This window comes from Zalophus californianus, chromosome 1 (genome assembly GCF_009762305.2).
Source record: "Zalophus californianus isolate mZalCal1 chromosome 1, mZalCal1.pri.v2, whole genome shotgun sequence".
Classification (NCBI taxonomy): Eukaryota; Metazoa; Chordata; class Mammalia; order Carnivora; family Otariidae; genus Zalophus; species Zalophus californianus.
In genome coordinates this window covers 210,523,799-210,539,729 of record NC_045595.1, presented here as the reverse complement: position 1 = coordinate 210,539,729, position 15,931 = coordinate 210,523,799, and the positions used below count along the sequence as shown (strand labels likewise).

Here is a 15,931-nt window from a genome sequence, read left to right as displayed (position 1 = left end):
TATGACCACAACATATCTCGTCCGTGGCATTATCTCCTTGAACACAATACTCTGAGGAGAGTAGTGTTTGAATACTGTGCTATCTTAGTGGCATGACCTGACTTATTTATTTAAATAACATTAAATGATATTGACATACATGTGTTTCTAGACTGGGATATGACCATGCTTAGAAGAGAAACCTGCAATACTTGTAGACTCAGGTGTGTGCTGCAAGCAGAGTCTTCCAGGGCCCTGTCCCTAGGGCACGCCTTGTTTACCTTCGTATGAATTCCCTGGGGACACAAGGCTTCTCTTTCATCTCAGGAGAGACATCCACTCCTGTGCTTGTTCCACAGCCATGTCTTTGAATAATTTATCAGCTCCTTAACGCTCATCAAATTTGTATTTTTGGGTGTGTGTGTGTGTGTGGAGAAACAACCTGTAAGATCTCTTACTCTTTATCCCAGAGTTGGAGATAGTGTCATTTGAAGTAAATGTAATTCTCTCCAAACAGGAATGTCCACATTGGGGAAAAAAAAAAATGGTGGCTCCCATGACTGCCCTCTGTATGTGAAATACCCTTCCCTTCTCTTTACTAGTCTGGGTGAACTTGAGCTCACTGTCTCCCCATATTTGCTCACATTGCATCATTTTCCCTCCTTTCTCTTCTCCTCCAGGTGCTGGGGTTCCCCAGTTCCAACCCATTGCCCTCAATGGCCGAATTCAGGTCCTGAGCAACGGGTCCTTGTTGATCAAGCACGTCGTGGAGGAAGACAGCGGCTACTACCTGTGCAAGGTCAGCAACGATGTGGGCGCGGACGTCAGCAAGTCCATGTACCTCACGGTCAAAAGTAAGGAAGAAGAATGCTTTGTTTTACCTAAATAGGTCTTTCTGTGATTCAATTTGCCATTGTCTCCATACAGACTTGTTTAAAAACAAAACAAAACATTGGTTCGCCACAGCTGAGGCTTAAGGTTTTGCTCTCCTTGGGAACATAACTGAAAACGAGGGCAAAAAGCCAACGAGTTGCAATAGCCCGACCGTGTGCCCTGGTGTCTGGGGCCACATGCTCCTCCCCCTTTGGTTCCCATGGCCACGGGTGCAGGCTCTGGGCAACCCAGCAGGTGAGTGGGCCTCTCCTTTAGCACCGCATTCCTACTCTGTTGATTTTATTGCAGAAGAGCCTAATGCATGGTCTCATATGCGCTCTTTTCAGAGGTCTGAATCTATGCATTTTATTATTTGCAAACTGGCTTGGCCATAGGTTTCCTTTTAAAGATCCTTATGAAATCAAGCAGAACCCTCATTACCAAAGACACACAACTACAACAAGACGGAAACATGTAGCACCATGCCTAGGGTCCGTGTTGTTGACCCATTTCATAGGAAAGGGCAACATATGATGAAATTATTTTGGACTTTGGTAACTGAAGCACCAAAGAAAGGACATGAAATGGGCCAACTTTCACTTAGTGCTGCTTTTTAGCAAATGGCTCTGCATCTAGTTTACAGCCAATGACATGTCTTTGCCCATGTGTATAATTTTCTGTTGGGTAAATTGTGATTTCTTTCAAAAAGGCTTTGATCAGCCTTTCTCTTTTTTATTTTAATTGTATTATTGATAGGCTGGAAAGGACCTCTGCCATATCACTTATTAGGGGGATTGAATTTAAAAGTGAAACTAAGTGGTGTGTGTGTGTATGTGAGATAGAGAGAGAGAGATTTAAGCTAGCTGCACAAAGACTGGTCTCCGTTTTATTTCACTAAGAATTTATTCTAGTTAGTCCATTATTTCCAACATAACAATGAAAATATCAAACTATTTCTTTGCTATACTTTTATATCATGAAAAAATTACAGTTCTGAAATAGCGTTGCTTTAAAATATGTTTTGTAGATGTCCAATACATAAATTTGACTTCTAAATTTCATACTCTGGAGGAACTGATTTGCAAGAGTCTGAAGACAAATTGTCAGATCATTTAAGTCCAGAATTGAAATGGTAATTAAAAAATAATAAATTGATGAAATATTAAGGAAACCCAAGAGCTGAGGACCAATGTGAACCAATATTGATCCATTTTTCCCCAGTAAAAGAAATATATTTTGTAATTTGGTTATATTTAATCAAATATGTTTGATTTATAAATTTGATTATATGTTGTAACTTTGATGTATTTTAAAATCAAAAAATCTTTCCATTCCACAAGTACATATTTGTGCTCTAATAGATACAACGCCCTATAAAGGATGTAAATACATCATCTATCAGCTTTACCCTCATGAATGAAAGAGCTTAGGTTTTGGAAGAGGAGATAACAAGGAAGAATGTAGAGCATACTAATATTAATGCAAGATGGAGAATAATATAATATGTGTTATAGATGTGCCTGTCAGAGGAGGACAGAACTGTCATGTTGAGGGGATTAAGGAGAGCTTCATGGGGAAAAGTATCTTTACAAGTGAGTGAAATTTTGAAATGCAGAAGCTGATTTTCCCCATATTTCCTCTCTCCACACCTTTGGTGCTAGTAGTGGAGCATGGCAGAGGACCACAAAGATGTCTCTCTGCCCTTAGTGAACTTTCTTTCTCGTGGGATAATCAGGAATGGGTGTGTACAACTCCTGTCTGGTAGAATGCACTAGAAAAAAGTGCAGAACATGAAGGCACACAGACAAGGGTGTGATTTATATTTGTGTATAGGATCAGAGACTGCAGAATGAAAACACATGGCATTTAAGTTCAGTCCTAGAGGATGCAGTGGATTTCAACAGGTACAGCCTCTGCGGGTAGATACAGGCGCACGAGGGAGAGGGAACCGAGAGGAGATAGAAGAAATTAAAGTTCCCAAGACAGGACACCTGGGTGGCATAGTTGGTGAGGCATCCAACTCTTGGTCTCAGCTCAGGTCTCAGTCTCAGGGTCGTGAATTCAAGCCCTGTGTTGGGCTCCACACTGGGCATGGAGCCTACTTAAAATACATACATTCATATGTAGATAAAAACAAAACTCCCAAGGCTGTTTACCTATTGGAACTCTGTCTGGATGTTGTACCTCATACATGGAGGGGGTTAGACAGGAAAGTGTTTAAAGTGAGCACTTATAAAGGGCAATTGTTCTTAGAGTCGGCCAATTCAGATTCTCTCAAACCATACCATCTATTAGCAGAGAGGTGCATTTATGTAACAGTTAATTTTACCAGTTTTTAATAACCCTTGGTGCTTTTGTAAATTAGTCCAGCTTCAAGTGCCTGGTATTTTTAACCCTTTAAAATCACAATATTTGGGGCACCTGGGTGGCTCAGTCGTTAAGCGTCTGCCTTCAGCTCAGGTCATGATCCCAGGGTCCTGGGATCGAGCCCCGCATCGGGCTCCCTGCTCAGCGGGAAACCTGCTTCTCCCTCTCCCACTCCCCCTGCTTGTGTTCTCTCTCTCGCTGTGTCCTTCTCTGCCAAATAAATAAATAAAAAATCTTTAAAAAAATAAAAAAATAAAATCACAATATTTAAATCCTGAAAAGTTAAAAAAAAAGATTTAAGAAAGAGATATAGAAGCACAAAGACAGGAGATGTACACTAAATAGGTCTGTTTCTCAAATGATACCATGAAAACAACAAACGGGGATGAGTAGGCTTTTTGTGTGTGTATTTGTTTGAGCAGACTGTTAAGTGGATTAAAACAGATGCATGAAGGCGGCACACATAGCAATGGGAGGCATGCTTCTTGGTGTACAGCTGGTTTACTAAGAAAACAGGGAGGACGTTGGACCACAGCCGGCTGATTTTATGTCCCTATGAGTGGGAACAGGATTATACCTGGCAGCAAGGCAGGTTCTGGACCCTTCTTATCTGACATTAACCAGGCTTTCGTTGGGTGCATTCTTTAATATTTTATTGTTACTTCTATAGATGGGAGAAGGGGTGTGCTGAAATGCAGACACACATCCACACGCACATGTGCATTTACAGTGTGCACACACCAAACCCAGATGCCTTCCAGGTAGAAGCAAGAAGAGAAAGAACCATCATCCCATTATCTTTTCTTTTAATATCTTTTTATTTTTTTTGAGAGAGAGAAAGCATGAGTGAGGGGAGGGGCAGAGGGAGAGGGAGAGAAAGAGAATCTTAAGCAGACTCCCAGCTGAGTGTGGAGCCTGATGTGGGACTAGATCTCACGACCCTGAGATCATGACCTGAGCCGAAATCAAAAGTCAGATGCTCAACTGACTGAGCCACCCGGGCATCCCTTATTTTAATCTCTTAACATGGCCCTAAAAATGGCATGCGCCCATACTCATGGACACACACATACACACACTGCATTCCATACAAACACAGAAAAATCATCCCAAATGAACTAAAACTACCCGTTCAAACTATAGCAGGACAGGAATGAGAGCCTAACAGGGACACCACTATCCAACCCCTGGGAAAACCATTGCCTGAGATCACTAAAGAAGGGACAAAATTTCCTTCCCCTTTTCCCCAAACAGTTGACTATAATCTTTCAGACACTAAAGCATTTCTCAGTATTGTTGGAATTTATTACACAAAACTGGTAACAAGTCTACTTTGGGGTGGTAATCACTATTTAGCCTACCTTCAAGCAGTAGCTCCTAAATGAAAACCCTGTTGGGGAAAAACAGGGAACCCTACATTCTGGGTCAAAATTACTAAAGTCCTTAAAGCCTGTGTGAGGTGGACATGGAGGGGTGAAGCGGCATAATCAAGAGGGAGCCCAGGGTCAGGTGAAGAGGCAGGGGTTGCACCCCAAAGCAGTCTGGTTCTTCTTCTGGGTCTCCACTCCTCATTGGTGACCTTGGACAAATTGCTTTACTTCTCTGAGCCTGTAAAATAGGAAGAATCACATCTTCCTCATGGGAGGAAAATTAAATGGGATAACATCTCTGAAGATACAGCATAACACAGAAAGCACTCTGCCTGTGCATTCCAGCACATGCAAATAGTAGGTGATCCTGTTGTTTGGAGAGAAAGAGAAAATATAGATGCCGATGGTGTTCTACACTGGGACATTTCCAAAAATCACTCTGAAGGAGAAAGTTAAAATGTTGCAAGGTAGTTAAGAAGGAAGAGGAAAGATGACTTCCAAGATCCAAGGGCAGGTATTTTCACTGTCCGTGTGATGCTGATCCATGGGAGTGACACCTTTGGAAACTCTGATGGCCAGTGTCTTTTCCCTAACACCAGTGGCTGATGAATCATCAATAAAGTGTTTGGGGATTTCAAACTGAAAAAAAAAATTGTTTTCATAGAAAGGAAATTTCACTGTTTAAGTAAAAATATGAAGTACTCTCTCATTCCTGTAAGTCATAAAAAAAATGTGGGCTGCAAGTATTTCTGAATTTAATAGGAGAGAACTTTCTGCCTGATTCAGCGATGTCAGGAAATGAAGGCAGGTTCTTGGCTGAGAAGCCTGGATTCCCAGGAGGGCTGGTGCTGGGTTTTATACGCATTTTTAAAGGTCAGCACTCTCGACCAGGCATGCTGTCAGGGGCTCACTGGGGATGTGGGGAACTGTGCAGGCTGAGCCTCCTGCAATAGCAGAGCGATTGGACAGTGAAGCCTCCCGCCCACCACACACATATTTTTGAAATCAGATGTGAGGAGTCTGTGGGCAGAGATGAGGCAATCGTGGGGATGAATGGTCAGGGACAGCAATCAGTGGGAGAGAAAGATAAGCAGAGCAAATCCTTTCAACTTTGTTGGTCTCGCTGCTTCTGACTCTTCATTATCATCTCAATCATAGTTTAGCTCTTACCAAAACTCATCCCTGGAATAGGGACCCAAAACATCAGATGTTATTTTTTTATTATGTTAATCACCATACCTTACATCATTAGTTCTGGATGTAGTGTTCCATGATTCATTGTTTGTGCATAACACCCAGTGCTCCACGCAGAACGTGCCCTCCTTAATACCCATCACCAGGCTAACCCATCCCCCCACCTCCCTCCCCTCTAGAACCCTCAGTTTGTTTTTCAGAGTCCATCATCTCTCATGGTTCATCTCCCCCTCCGACTGCCCCCCTTCATTTTTCCCCTCCTGCTATCTTCTTCTTCTTCTTCTTCTTCTTCTTCTTCTTCTTCTTCTTCTTCTTCTTCTTCTTCTTCTTCTTCTTCTAACATATAATGTATTATTTGTTTCAGAGGTACAGATCTGCGATTCAACAGTCTTGCACAATTCACAGCACTCACCATAGCACATCCATAGCACATACCCTCCCCAATGTCTGTCACCCAGCCACCCCATCCCTCCCACCCCCCACCACTCCAGCAACCCTCCGTTTATTTCCTGAGATTAAGAATTCCTCATATCAGGGAGGTCATATGAGACACGTCTTTCTCTGATTGACTTATTTCACTCAGCATAACACCCTCCAGTTCCATCCACGTCGTTGCAAATGGCAAGATTTCATTCCTTCTGATGGCTGCATAATATTCCATTGTATATATATATACCACATCTTCTTGATCCATTCATCTGTCGATGGACATCCACAGTGAATATCATTCTCAATGGGGAAAAACTGAGCTTTCCCCCTAAGGTCAGGAACACGGCAGGGGTGTCCACCATCACCACTGCTATTCAACATAGTATTAGAAGTCCTAGCCACAGCAATCAGACAACAAAAAGAAATAAAAGGCGTCCGAATCGGCAAAGAAGTCAAACTCTCACTCTTTGCAGATGATATGATCATTTACGTGGAAAACCCAAAAGACTCCACCCCAAAACTGCTAGAACTCACACAGGAATTCAGTAAAGTGGCAGAATATAAAATCAAAAAACATCAGATGTTATTAAGGACTTTGGCAGAAAAGACAGAGGGATCAGGCTCTATTTGACCTTGGGTGACAACGCCGCAGCCCTCACCCCAGGCCCTCTGGGGGCTGTAGAGCCTCTTCCCTCCATACCCAGACCATATGAGATCCGGGGCATCTCGTCTTTGTGGTAAGAAAAGAGCTGCTCCAATCCACTGGGTCCCTCATGTTTCTCCCAGGTGCCAAAATTGCACCCTCCCCTACAGCTTTCTACCTCTAGGCCTGCATGCTCCCAGGAGCACTGACTTCTGTATGGATCTGAGGCCTCGATGTATAAGGATGTATAAGCAGCTCCTTTTCTGTCTCCACATGCAATATAAAAAGAGCATCCCTTATCAAACAGGAGCAGGAAATTCCCTGGAGAGCTGGTTACTCTCAGAATCCAGTGAATGCCCCTGCCTCCCAGAGCCAACCCACAGGCTCCAGCGGGGCTTTGGTCCCCAGGCCTCCCTCTGTCAGGCTCATCCTGGGCAGGTCCCTGGGTGTTGGTCCCACCTCTCTTCGCTGCCAGGATTCAGGCACATGGGCCTTGCCCTGCGTGTGCACCCACCAGCTCAGGTCAGCTCTGGTCAGTCTCCAGGAGCTTGGCCATTTCTGGACAGACCTTGGTAATGTGGTGGGACCTCAGGCCACTCAGAGTTCTGCCATTGCAGATGGAGATGTTGGAGATGGCATTCATTAATTTAGGCTCTGAGAATCCATATCTACCCCTCAGTATTTCATTCAGCCTCCATGACTTCCTGCCTTTACACTCTGTCCCTGAGACCCACAGATCTTTTATCCTACACCTAGTTATCTACATAAAAATCTCCTCTAGTCCTGGTCATTGCTCTGTGAGATGCCTAGAGGGAAGGAGTACGGCCCCAGGCTGCCTCTCCGTGAAGCTGAGATGGCCTTAATCAGTCCCACAGAGTGCTTTCTGGTCTCCTCACGGTCACTCTGACAGGACGCCCTTTCCTCTAAGAACAAGATGAAGGCTTATTTTGTCTGTTTTGTGCTTAACAGAAGAAAGGGAAGGAGAGTTTGAATATGTAGCATTACTAATTTACAATTTTTTTGTTTCCTAAACTGCCAAGATAGCTGAATGAGTCTTAGTCCAATGCTCTTTTCCCCGATATTTTAATTCAGGAGCTTCTACATCAAGCTTTGACTCATGGGCTCCTATAGGCCGTGGGGGATCCCGTGATATCATGTGCAAAAATATATGCTTTTTTCTGAGAGGAAACACTGTGGCCTTCCTGATATCCTCAGAGGGATCCATACTGCAAAGAAGGTCAAGAACTACTATTCTGGAAAATCACACCCTGGATGGCCTTGTGTGTTTTCCGTGCAGCCCCTCTCTGAGCACTGGCCCCGAAGCGACCAGGCTCACGACGAGAGGTTATAAGGGGCTAAGGAGGAGTTAGCAACCACGAGTCAGGCAGCAGACTGGGTTCCATTGAAACATGGGTTTTGATATTGCACTACCTTCGCTTCATGACCACACTTACTGTGGCCTTACACCATACGAGATGTAAATGAATCAGAGTGATGTTAACTCTGGTTGCCAGTCAGGCTCCAGACTCACACTGCCTGGGCTCCACACCTTCCCAGCTGCGTTACCTGGGGCAAGCCACTCACCCTCTCTTCAAGCCTCCATAGACCGGAGACAGCAAAAGTGCCTCCCTCGTGGGGTCGTTGTAAGGCTGACATGAGCCTTCACTGAAGCACTCGGCAAAATTCCTGATGGCCGGTTGATGAAGAGCAATGGTGGCCACTGTTGTGGCTGATGTTAGTGCTGTTGTTACAGTTATCATCCTCATTTCTGAATTCCAGTCTATGACTCCCTCCCCAAACAAGACAAATTAGTGCTGTTATAGGATATGAGGTGTCCCTGATTCAAAAACACCCAGTTGACACATTTTCATGACTTTGGCGGCCACCGGCCCCCACTCCAGTTTATCCCACACGTGTGCCCACACTCATATCCCTTGCCCTTCCCCTCCGAAGTCAAACATATCTGCAGTTTCCATGGGAATGTCTGGGTGCAGAACCAGAAGTTGGGAAGAAGCATAGGAAAGTAAGAATGGAAACGGAGGGGGTTGGGCAACTGTCAGCCAGTAGAAGACCCTCTATGGCTATAATGCTGATGGCGGATGGTGGCTCCTTCCAGGTAGAGCATCTTATAGTCCACCTAACATTTGCATTTCACTTCTTAAATGAGCCTGATATGCTGCCAGCTGAAGATTCTTTGGGGTTCATAAGGAATTCGTAAGATGGGAAGACGAATTGAGCAGCTGTAATTTGTTGCCAACTCCAGTTTCAGTCTCCCTCGTCTCATCTCTGTGTTAAATGTTGCATCGTATGCCCCCAAAATTCATATATTGAAATACTGTCCCCCAGTGCCTTAGAATGTGACCTTATTAGGAAATAGGGTCCTTGCGGATGAAATTAGTTTAGATGAGATTTTACTGGAGTAAAGTGGCCTTTAATCTAGTGTACTGACGTCCTCATAAAAAAGGGAAATTTGGACACAGACACAGAGGGAACATGATCATGTGAAGACAGGCAGAGACAGGAGTGATGTTGCCATGGGTGAGGGAAAGCCAGAAGAGGCAAGGAAGGTTACTCCCTTAGAGTCTTCAGAGAGAGAACAACCGTACCAATACCTTGATTTCAGATTTTGGGCCTCCCAATCTCTGATAGAATAAGTTTCTGTCGTTTTAAGCCACCCAGTTAGTGGTGCTTTGTTAAGGCAGGCCTAGAACACTAATGCACTCAGCGATAACAGAGATCTTTTGGGGAGTCTTGTATTTGAGGGGAGCTCATGCTCACCACACCTGCTGCAGCAGGTAAATCCTAATCTGTCTAAACCAGTGGATGTGAACTCTAGCCTGAAGGACCCAGGAGCAGGCTATTCCCTTTGAAGGTAATTGGTTTCAGGATGGGCATGAGAGCCAGTTTTGGCCAATGAAAGCTAAGAGATCTTCCAGAAAAGATTTCCTTATTCTTAAGAGGTGATTCTGCAAGAGATGCTCATTTCTTTTCATTCTTGACCCTATCTGGAGGTGGCACCTTGATCCGTGGCAACCATTTTGGTATCATCCTGAGGATAAAAACAATACACAGAGGAAGGTAGAGTCAAGAAAACTGGAAAAGCCGACTTTTACCGCTAATGTACTGTATCTGGAATCCCCACCTCCAATTCATAGTTGAATGAGAAGACCAATTACTTGGTTGCCTTTCGCCTAAACAATGTGGGCCAGGGTTTTCTTATTTGCAGCTGGAGACATCCCAACGAAATAGGTAAGAGACGGTATCATCAGCAATTCATGGGAATTAATTTGGCCTGAAATGAACACCTCTGAGGGACTGAGGAGCATTCTTTGGGTTGAGGGACCATTATAGGGATTCATAAATCATGATGCTTTTGGTTGGGGTAGGACAGGTCTGGGGGAGGAATGGCGTTTGAGGGTCAATGACAATGTGCAGGCCTGGGCAACACCTAGTGCCCCAGAGCTGGAAGGCCAGTGTCAGGTGGAGAATGACAAATACAAACAGCATTTTTAAAAAATGTTCCTTAGGACGGTTGTTACTCCTCCGAGGAAAAGAGAGTGTGGGTATTTTTCTCTTTTACTTGCTTCTTCTTCCTCCTCCTCCTGTCTGGAGGCTCCCTTCTACCCAGCAGCTGAAAAGTTATTTTTGCCTCTTGGGGGTAATCTCAGCTATTTCAGGGTTTCTCGGTTGATTTAAGGTCCTTCCTCCCCAACGGCCTTCTGTGGGTGTTGGCATCAGTGTTCTGAGTCTTCAGTTAGCTGTCACCCTCCACGCTGATACCCACTGAAATGCTTGCATCCCCATCTGGTCCCTGGCCATGGGGTCACTGTGTAGCTGCCCCCTTTGGTCCTCTGGCTGTCCCTTGTCATATCTGTCTACTCATCCAGTCAGCCGTACCCACTGAGCTCCCGCTAGCATCCAGGACTGTTCTAGACACTGTGTATTGAGTGAACAAGACAGAACTAGTTTACTGTCATGGAGCATACATTTCCGTGGAGAGAATGACAGGCACATAGATATATAATAGAAGGCCTGGCAGAGAACAGAATTAAGGGAGGAAATAAGGTGTGCCTATGCTTGGAGAGAGCATTCCAGGCAAATGGAATAGCAAGTGCAAAGGCTCAAGGTGGAACTGGTTACGTTTGAGGGACCCCAAGGAGGGCTATGGAAAGAGCCTAGACGTCCATCGACAGATGAATGGATAAAGATGTGGTTCATATACGCAATGGAACATTACGCAGCCATCAAAAAAAATGAACTCTTGCCATTTGCAACGACGTGGATGGAACTAGAGGATATTATGCTGAGCGAAATAAGTCAATCAGAGAAATAATTACATCTTAATAACATGTTGACTCTGGCTCTCTCTGACCCTCCAGCCCTTTCGCTTCACCGTTACTTGAAATCGTCTTTGTTCTGCTCTCGTGTTCATTCTTCCATGGGGTGCGGAACCCACGTCTGTAAAATATGGAGGCCTCACAAGCAGAAACATGAAACCACCCTCCTTTCTCTCTAGGTGTAGGTCCCTTACTGGAGATGCACAATTTTTTTTTCCATTTGGGACCCAGACGTATTTTATTATTTTTTCCCCACAGAATTTTGAAGTCTATATGCTATTTTACTTATATATATATATATATATATATTTTGCCTTTCCCTATCACTTGTATAGTCAAAGCCATTGCTTAGGTTTTTCATTCATTTAACAAACATTTGCTGAGTTCCTGCCACGTGCCAGGGAGTCAGTCAAGGGTCCGAGCTGGATTCCCAAACATCTGCGCTCCCACCTCCTTTCTGTGGATGCCCTGCAGCCATGGCCAGCCAACCACACTGGTAGTGGAACATGTTGGGTTTATTCTTGACATAAGGGAGAACACACACCATGGGGTGCCAGTGGGGTGTCTCCATAAGAAGGTGCCAGAAAGGATATATTATATGGCTGGGTCTGTGTCTGGTAATTTGGGCAAAGGTTCAGGGAAGCAGAGCTTGTTCTAGATTGGATGCTATTGGGAATGGGGGCAGTTCCTTGATCAGGCTTTTTTTTTTTTTTTAAGATTTTATTTATTTATTTGAGAGAGAGACAATGAGAGCCAGAGAGCACGAGAGGGAAGAGGGTCAGAGGGAGAAGCAGACTCCCTGCTGAGCAGGGAGCCTGATGTGGGACTCGATCCCGGGACTCCAGGATCATGATCTGAGCCGAAGGCAGTTTGCTTAACCAACTGAGCCACCCAGGCGCCCTTGATCAGGCTTTTTAATGAATCTTTTCCATAAGGGAGGGAGGGGTGGGGCCAGGCCAAAGCTTAGCAAAGATGCGCAGCCACTCATATTAGTCAGAATAGTGGATGTTTAGTCATGTTGTGGTTTATTTGGACAACATTCATGCTATTGCCTGTGTTCAGACATGATGGAGTGGGTGTATTTTATCTTGATCCATCTCAGCCACAGAGTTGTCTGGTCTGATGTCGGTATTTTGTGAACTTGTTTACTCTCAACAAGAGAACACCAAGGCCCACCTGGGAGTTCCCAGCCAGCCCCTGGACGTCAGGGGCTACTTTTCTCTGGCTCATTTCTCTTACTCACTGCTATCACTTCATTGGTTTGAATGCAATTCATCTCGAAAAAGATGCAGAAGATAATGGATAGTTTTGTTTAGGCACACGTAAAGAAAAGTAGCTACAGATGAATGTCCTCAAGGGCCACAGGCCAGTTTTTTTTTTTTTTTTGCAAGCTCAGCTCCAGCAAGCTCGGGAATCATCTGATCTGCCATGGACCTTGTGAACGGGTACATGGAAATAAGCTTGCAGAAAGGTGACACTTAGAGATTTCCCTCTGATAATTTATTCTATGTAGAATATGGTGTCTGGGCTGTGATGCTACTTTTCTCTTGGGGACTCCAGATTTGACCCTCTGCAGGGGCAGTCTGAACTCTTCATGTTAGGACACATCCAAAGGCAACAGCCCCAGAGAAGAGGGTGCTGATGAATGTTTGTGATGCAATGGTAGGTCATGGCGGGATGCCCCTGGCCGCCAGGGCAGTGAACAGCCATCTGCTCTCTGCAGCTCCAGCTATAGCTGCAGCAGAAACAAGAAGCCAGGTTAGCAGTGGGTCTTCGAATATACTCTTTCCCCACCTATTCATTTAAATCCCCACACACTTTGCCAAATGATTCTAGCACCTCAAGCTAGGTATTCACATGTGTGTACCTGCCCACTTAGCTGCTGACTTTAAGGCCCATCACGGAGGAGGACAGCCCATATACACACAGGCCAAAAGGAACCTCCTCATCAGAAGAGGTCACCTGATTTTTAGCTCATTCTGGGCCCCAGAGCATGACTCTAATTGTCAGCGTTGTATATTATACACCAAAGGACTGTACATGATTTTATACACATGGCAGATGCATTGGTTGAGAATGCCTGTCTTCATACTCTTGTTCTCCCTAAAGAGAACTACAAGATAAATGGTATTCATCTGATTCTAATTGGAATCAATTAGATTGATTGGTTGATTGACTGACTGATTGATTGAAATGGAGGGGCCAGAGGCACCACTTCCTGCTGGCGTGACCTGATTCTTATCGCTGGGTGTTACTGTGGGACCTGGTCTGTACTGGGAAGTCCCCATCTTGCTTCCTGCTTATTACTTAGCTTCTGTGTTTGCCCAGCATGGAGTCTTTACTGAATAGAGAAGAAGTTGTGTGCATTCCAGGAAGAAGGCACAGCCAGTGCAAAGGCCCTAAGGCAGGAGAAAACGTGGTGTATCCCTTCAGTGATGCTGCTGGAAGAAAGAGCAGAGTTCAAGGAAGAGGGGACAAAGTCCTTACAGAGCAGCAAGGATGTGGCACTGCAGTCTGGGTTAGTGGCACAGCCTCTTCTGTTTTTTCTCCTAGTGGGTGCATCTGTATGTGTCAGCTTCTCCTTTAAAAAAAATGAAAGTACACAACGTATGTTGGTTGACTTGCTCTTTTTAGTTGATAACATATCCTAGATGTCTTTCTAGATAAATATACATAGCTCCTGCTTATTCCTTCTAATGGTGCATCATGTTTCACTGTGTGGATTGGCTTATCTCTTAATGGACATTCAGCGTGGAAACAATTTCATGGGTCCTGTGAGAATAACCTACTCCGGGTCCTGGGTCATAGGTTCTCACCACTGCTTATAGTGTGAAGCCTGCAGGACAGAGGGAGCGGAAGAGCTGAGGCCAGACCATGGAGGACCCTAACAGGGGAGTTTCAGAATATATGTTTTTAGGTTTTCGTCCCTTCTGCACATTTTGTATACTGTTGAGTGCTACTAGACAACAGTATGCTCCCCCAGAGATGCAGCACAAATGCTCTGTCTTCTGTGGCTCGTTTATAGATTTGATACAGAACGGGCCCTTGTTGGGAAATGGAAACAGAGTCGAGTCAGAAAGTCCTTCATGTCCTGAGTCTGTAGCCATTCATTCTGGTTGGGAGAGAGGAGAGAAAGGCACTTTTAGGTAAAGCCCACTAATCAATCAGCACCGAGAGGAGGGCTCATCCCTCTGTGAAGAGAACAAAGAGAACAGGGCATTCTCTGACCTTAAATCGCATTAGTGAGTACACAATTCCCTGTCATCACCCTGTGCTTCCAGTTACACCTTGCCTTGGCCGTGTCGGGGACGTGCATGATCATTAAGAAAATGAATGCTTCCTGAGTTGTCCCCCGGATTATTTCCCGACACTTCCTATGAACCTGCCTTTCTCATGTGCCATTGGAAACTCATTCCTGCAGCTGTAAAAGCTGTTGTAATAATGTCTTCACAGTCCTGTCCCCCCCAGGAGAGGCAGGGGCCGGGCGGTGATTTTGGCACGTGTGTGTGTGTGTGTGTGTGTGCACATGCACCTGCACATGCATACAGCAAGTGTATACACGTACATATACATCTATACATATATACACACAGCTATTACCTTTGTTTTCTTCCCTCTCTTACCCCCTCATCATAAGACCTAAGATATATTGAATTAACATCATAGTATGTCATTTCCAGGATAATAAAGAGAAGAGTGAACATCCCCCAGGGTCTTTGCATCCTCTTTGAGGGGAGGGATTAGTGTTTTCGGTCCTATACAGGATAGTTGCATCATGTTAGGTGAAAGTATGACCTTGCTATCACCTGTGGGTGCCACTGACAAGGGGTAGACTTTGATGATTAATGTTACATGTCAGTTTGGCTGGGCCATGGTGCCCCATTGTATGGTCAAACACCAGTCGAGATGTGGCTGTGAAGGTATGTCTTAGATGTGATTGACATTGAAATCCAGTCTTTGAGCAAAGTAGATTTCCCTCCATAGTTTGAGTAGGCCTCACCCAATCTGTTGAAAACCTTTTGAGGAAAAGACTGAGTTTTCTGCAGGAAGGAGGGATTCTGCCTCCAGGCTGCCTTTAGACTTGAGCTACAACACTGACTCTCCCCTGGACCTCCAGCCTGCCCTGTAGATTCTGGACTTCTAGTCCCCACAATTGCACGAGCCTGTTCCTAACATAAATCTACCTATCCACATATCTGTCCCATCGGTTCTGTTTCTCTGGAGGACCCTGACTGATAGAGACTTGGGAGCAGGTGGTCTGGCTGCTCAGGAAAGATCATATTTCCATACACATGCCTTTTAGCACTACAACCTAAACATCTCCCTCCACAAAATCATACATTTTAATGTGCCATGGAAATTCCACATTGTTTACTAAGAGTTGGAACTGAGAATGTTCTCTCTATAAATACTCAGGGTCTGCTGCCTTTTAATTTGGGAATACCCAGGTTTAAAATCTCAAGTCAGAAATATCTATTAGATGCCTACTGTTTTTGTTCTCTCCAGCCACCATGACAAGTTACCAAAAACTTAGCAACTCAAAAGAAAAAAAAATACCTATTTATTATCTTAGGGTTTGCAGGTTTAGAAATCTGGTGGGCTCAGCTCTTGTCTCTGCTTTACATCTCACAGAGCCAAAATGAAGGTGTCGGGGTGCACTGCTTCCTGGAGGCTCTGGGCCAGAAGCTGCTTTGCTGCTCATTCAGGCTCTTGGAAGACTTCCACTCCATGTGGTTGTG

At 44.7% G+C, this 15,931-nt stretch overlaps 1 protein-coding gene across 1 annotated transcript in view; it reads left to right on the top strand.

The window, feature by feature from the left end:
• The window catches only part of DSCAM (DS cell adhesion molecule), a 675,165-nt gene that overhangs the window by 440,804 nt on the left and 218,430 nt on the right, over positions 1–15,931 (top strand). Inside the window, exon 11 of the mRNA XM_027586581.2 lies at positions 660–833. Coding sequence (XP_027442382.1) covers positions 660–833 — 174 coding nt within the window. The remainder of the gene's footprint in view (positions 1–659; positions 834–15,931) is intronic.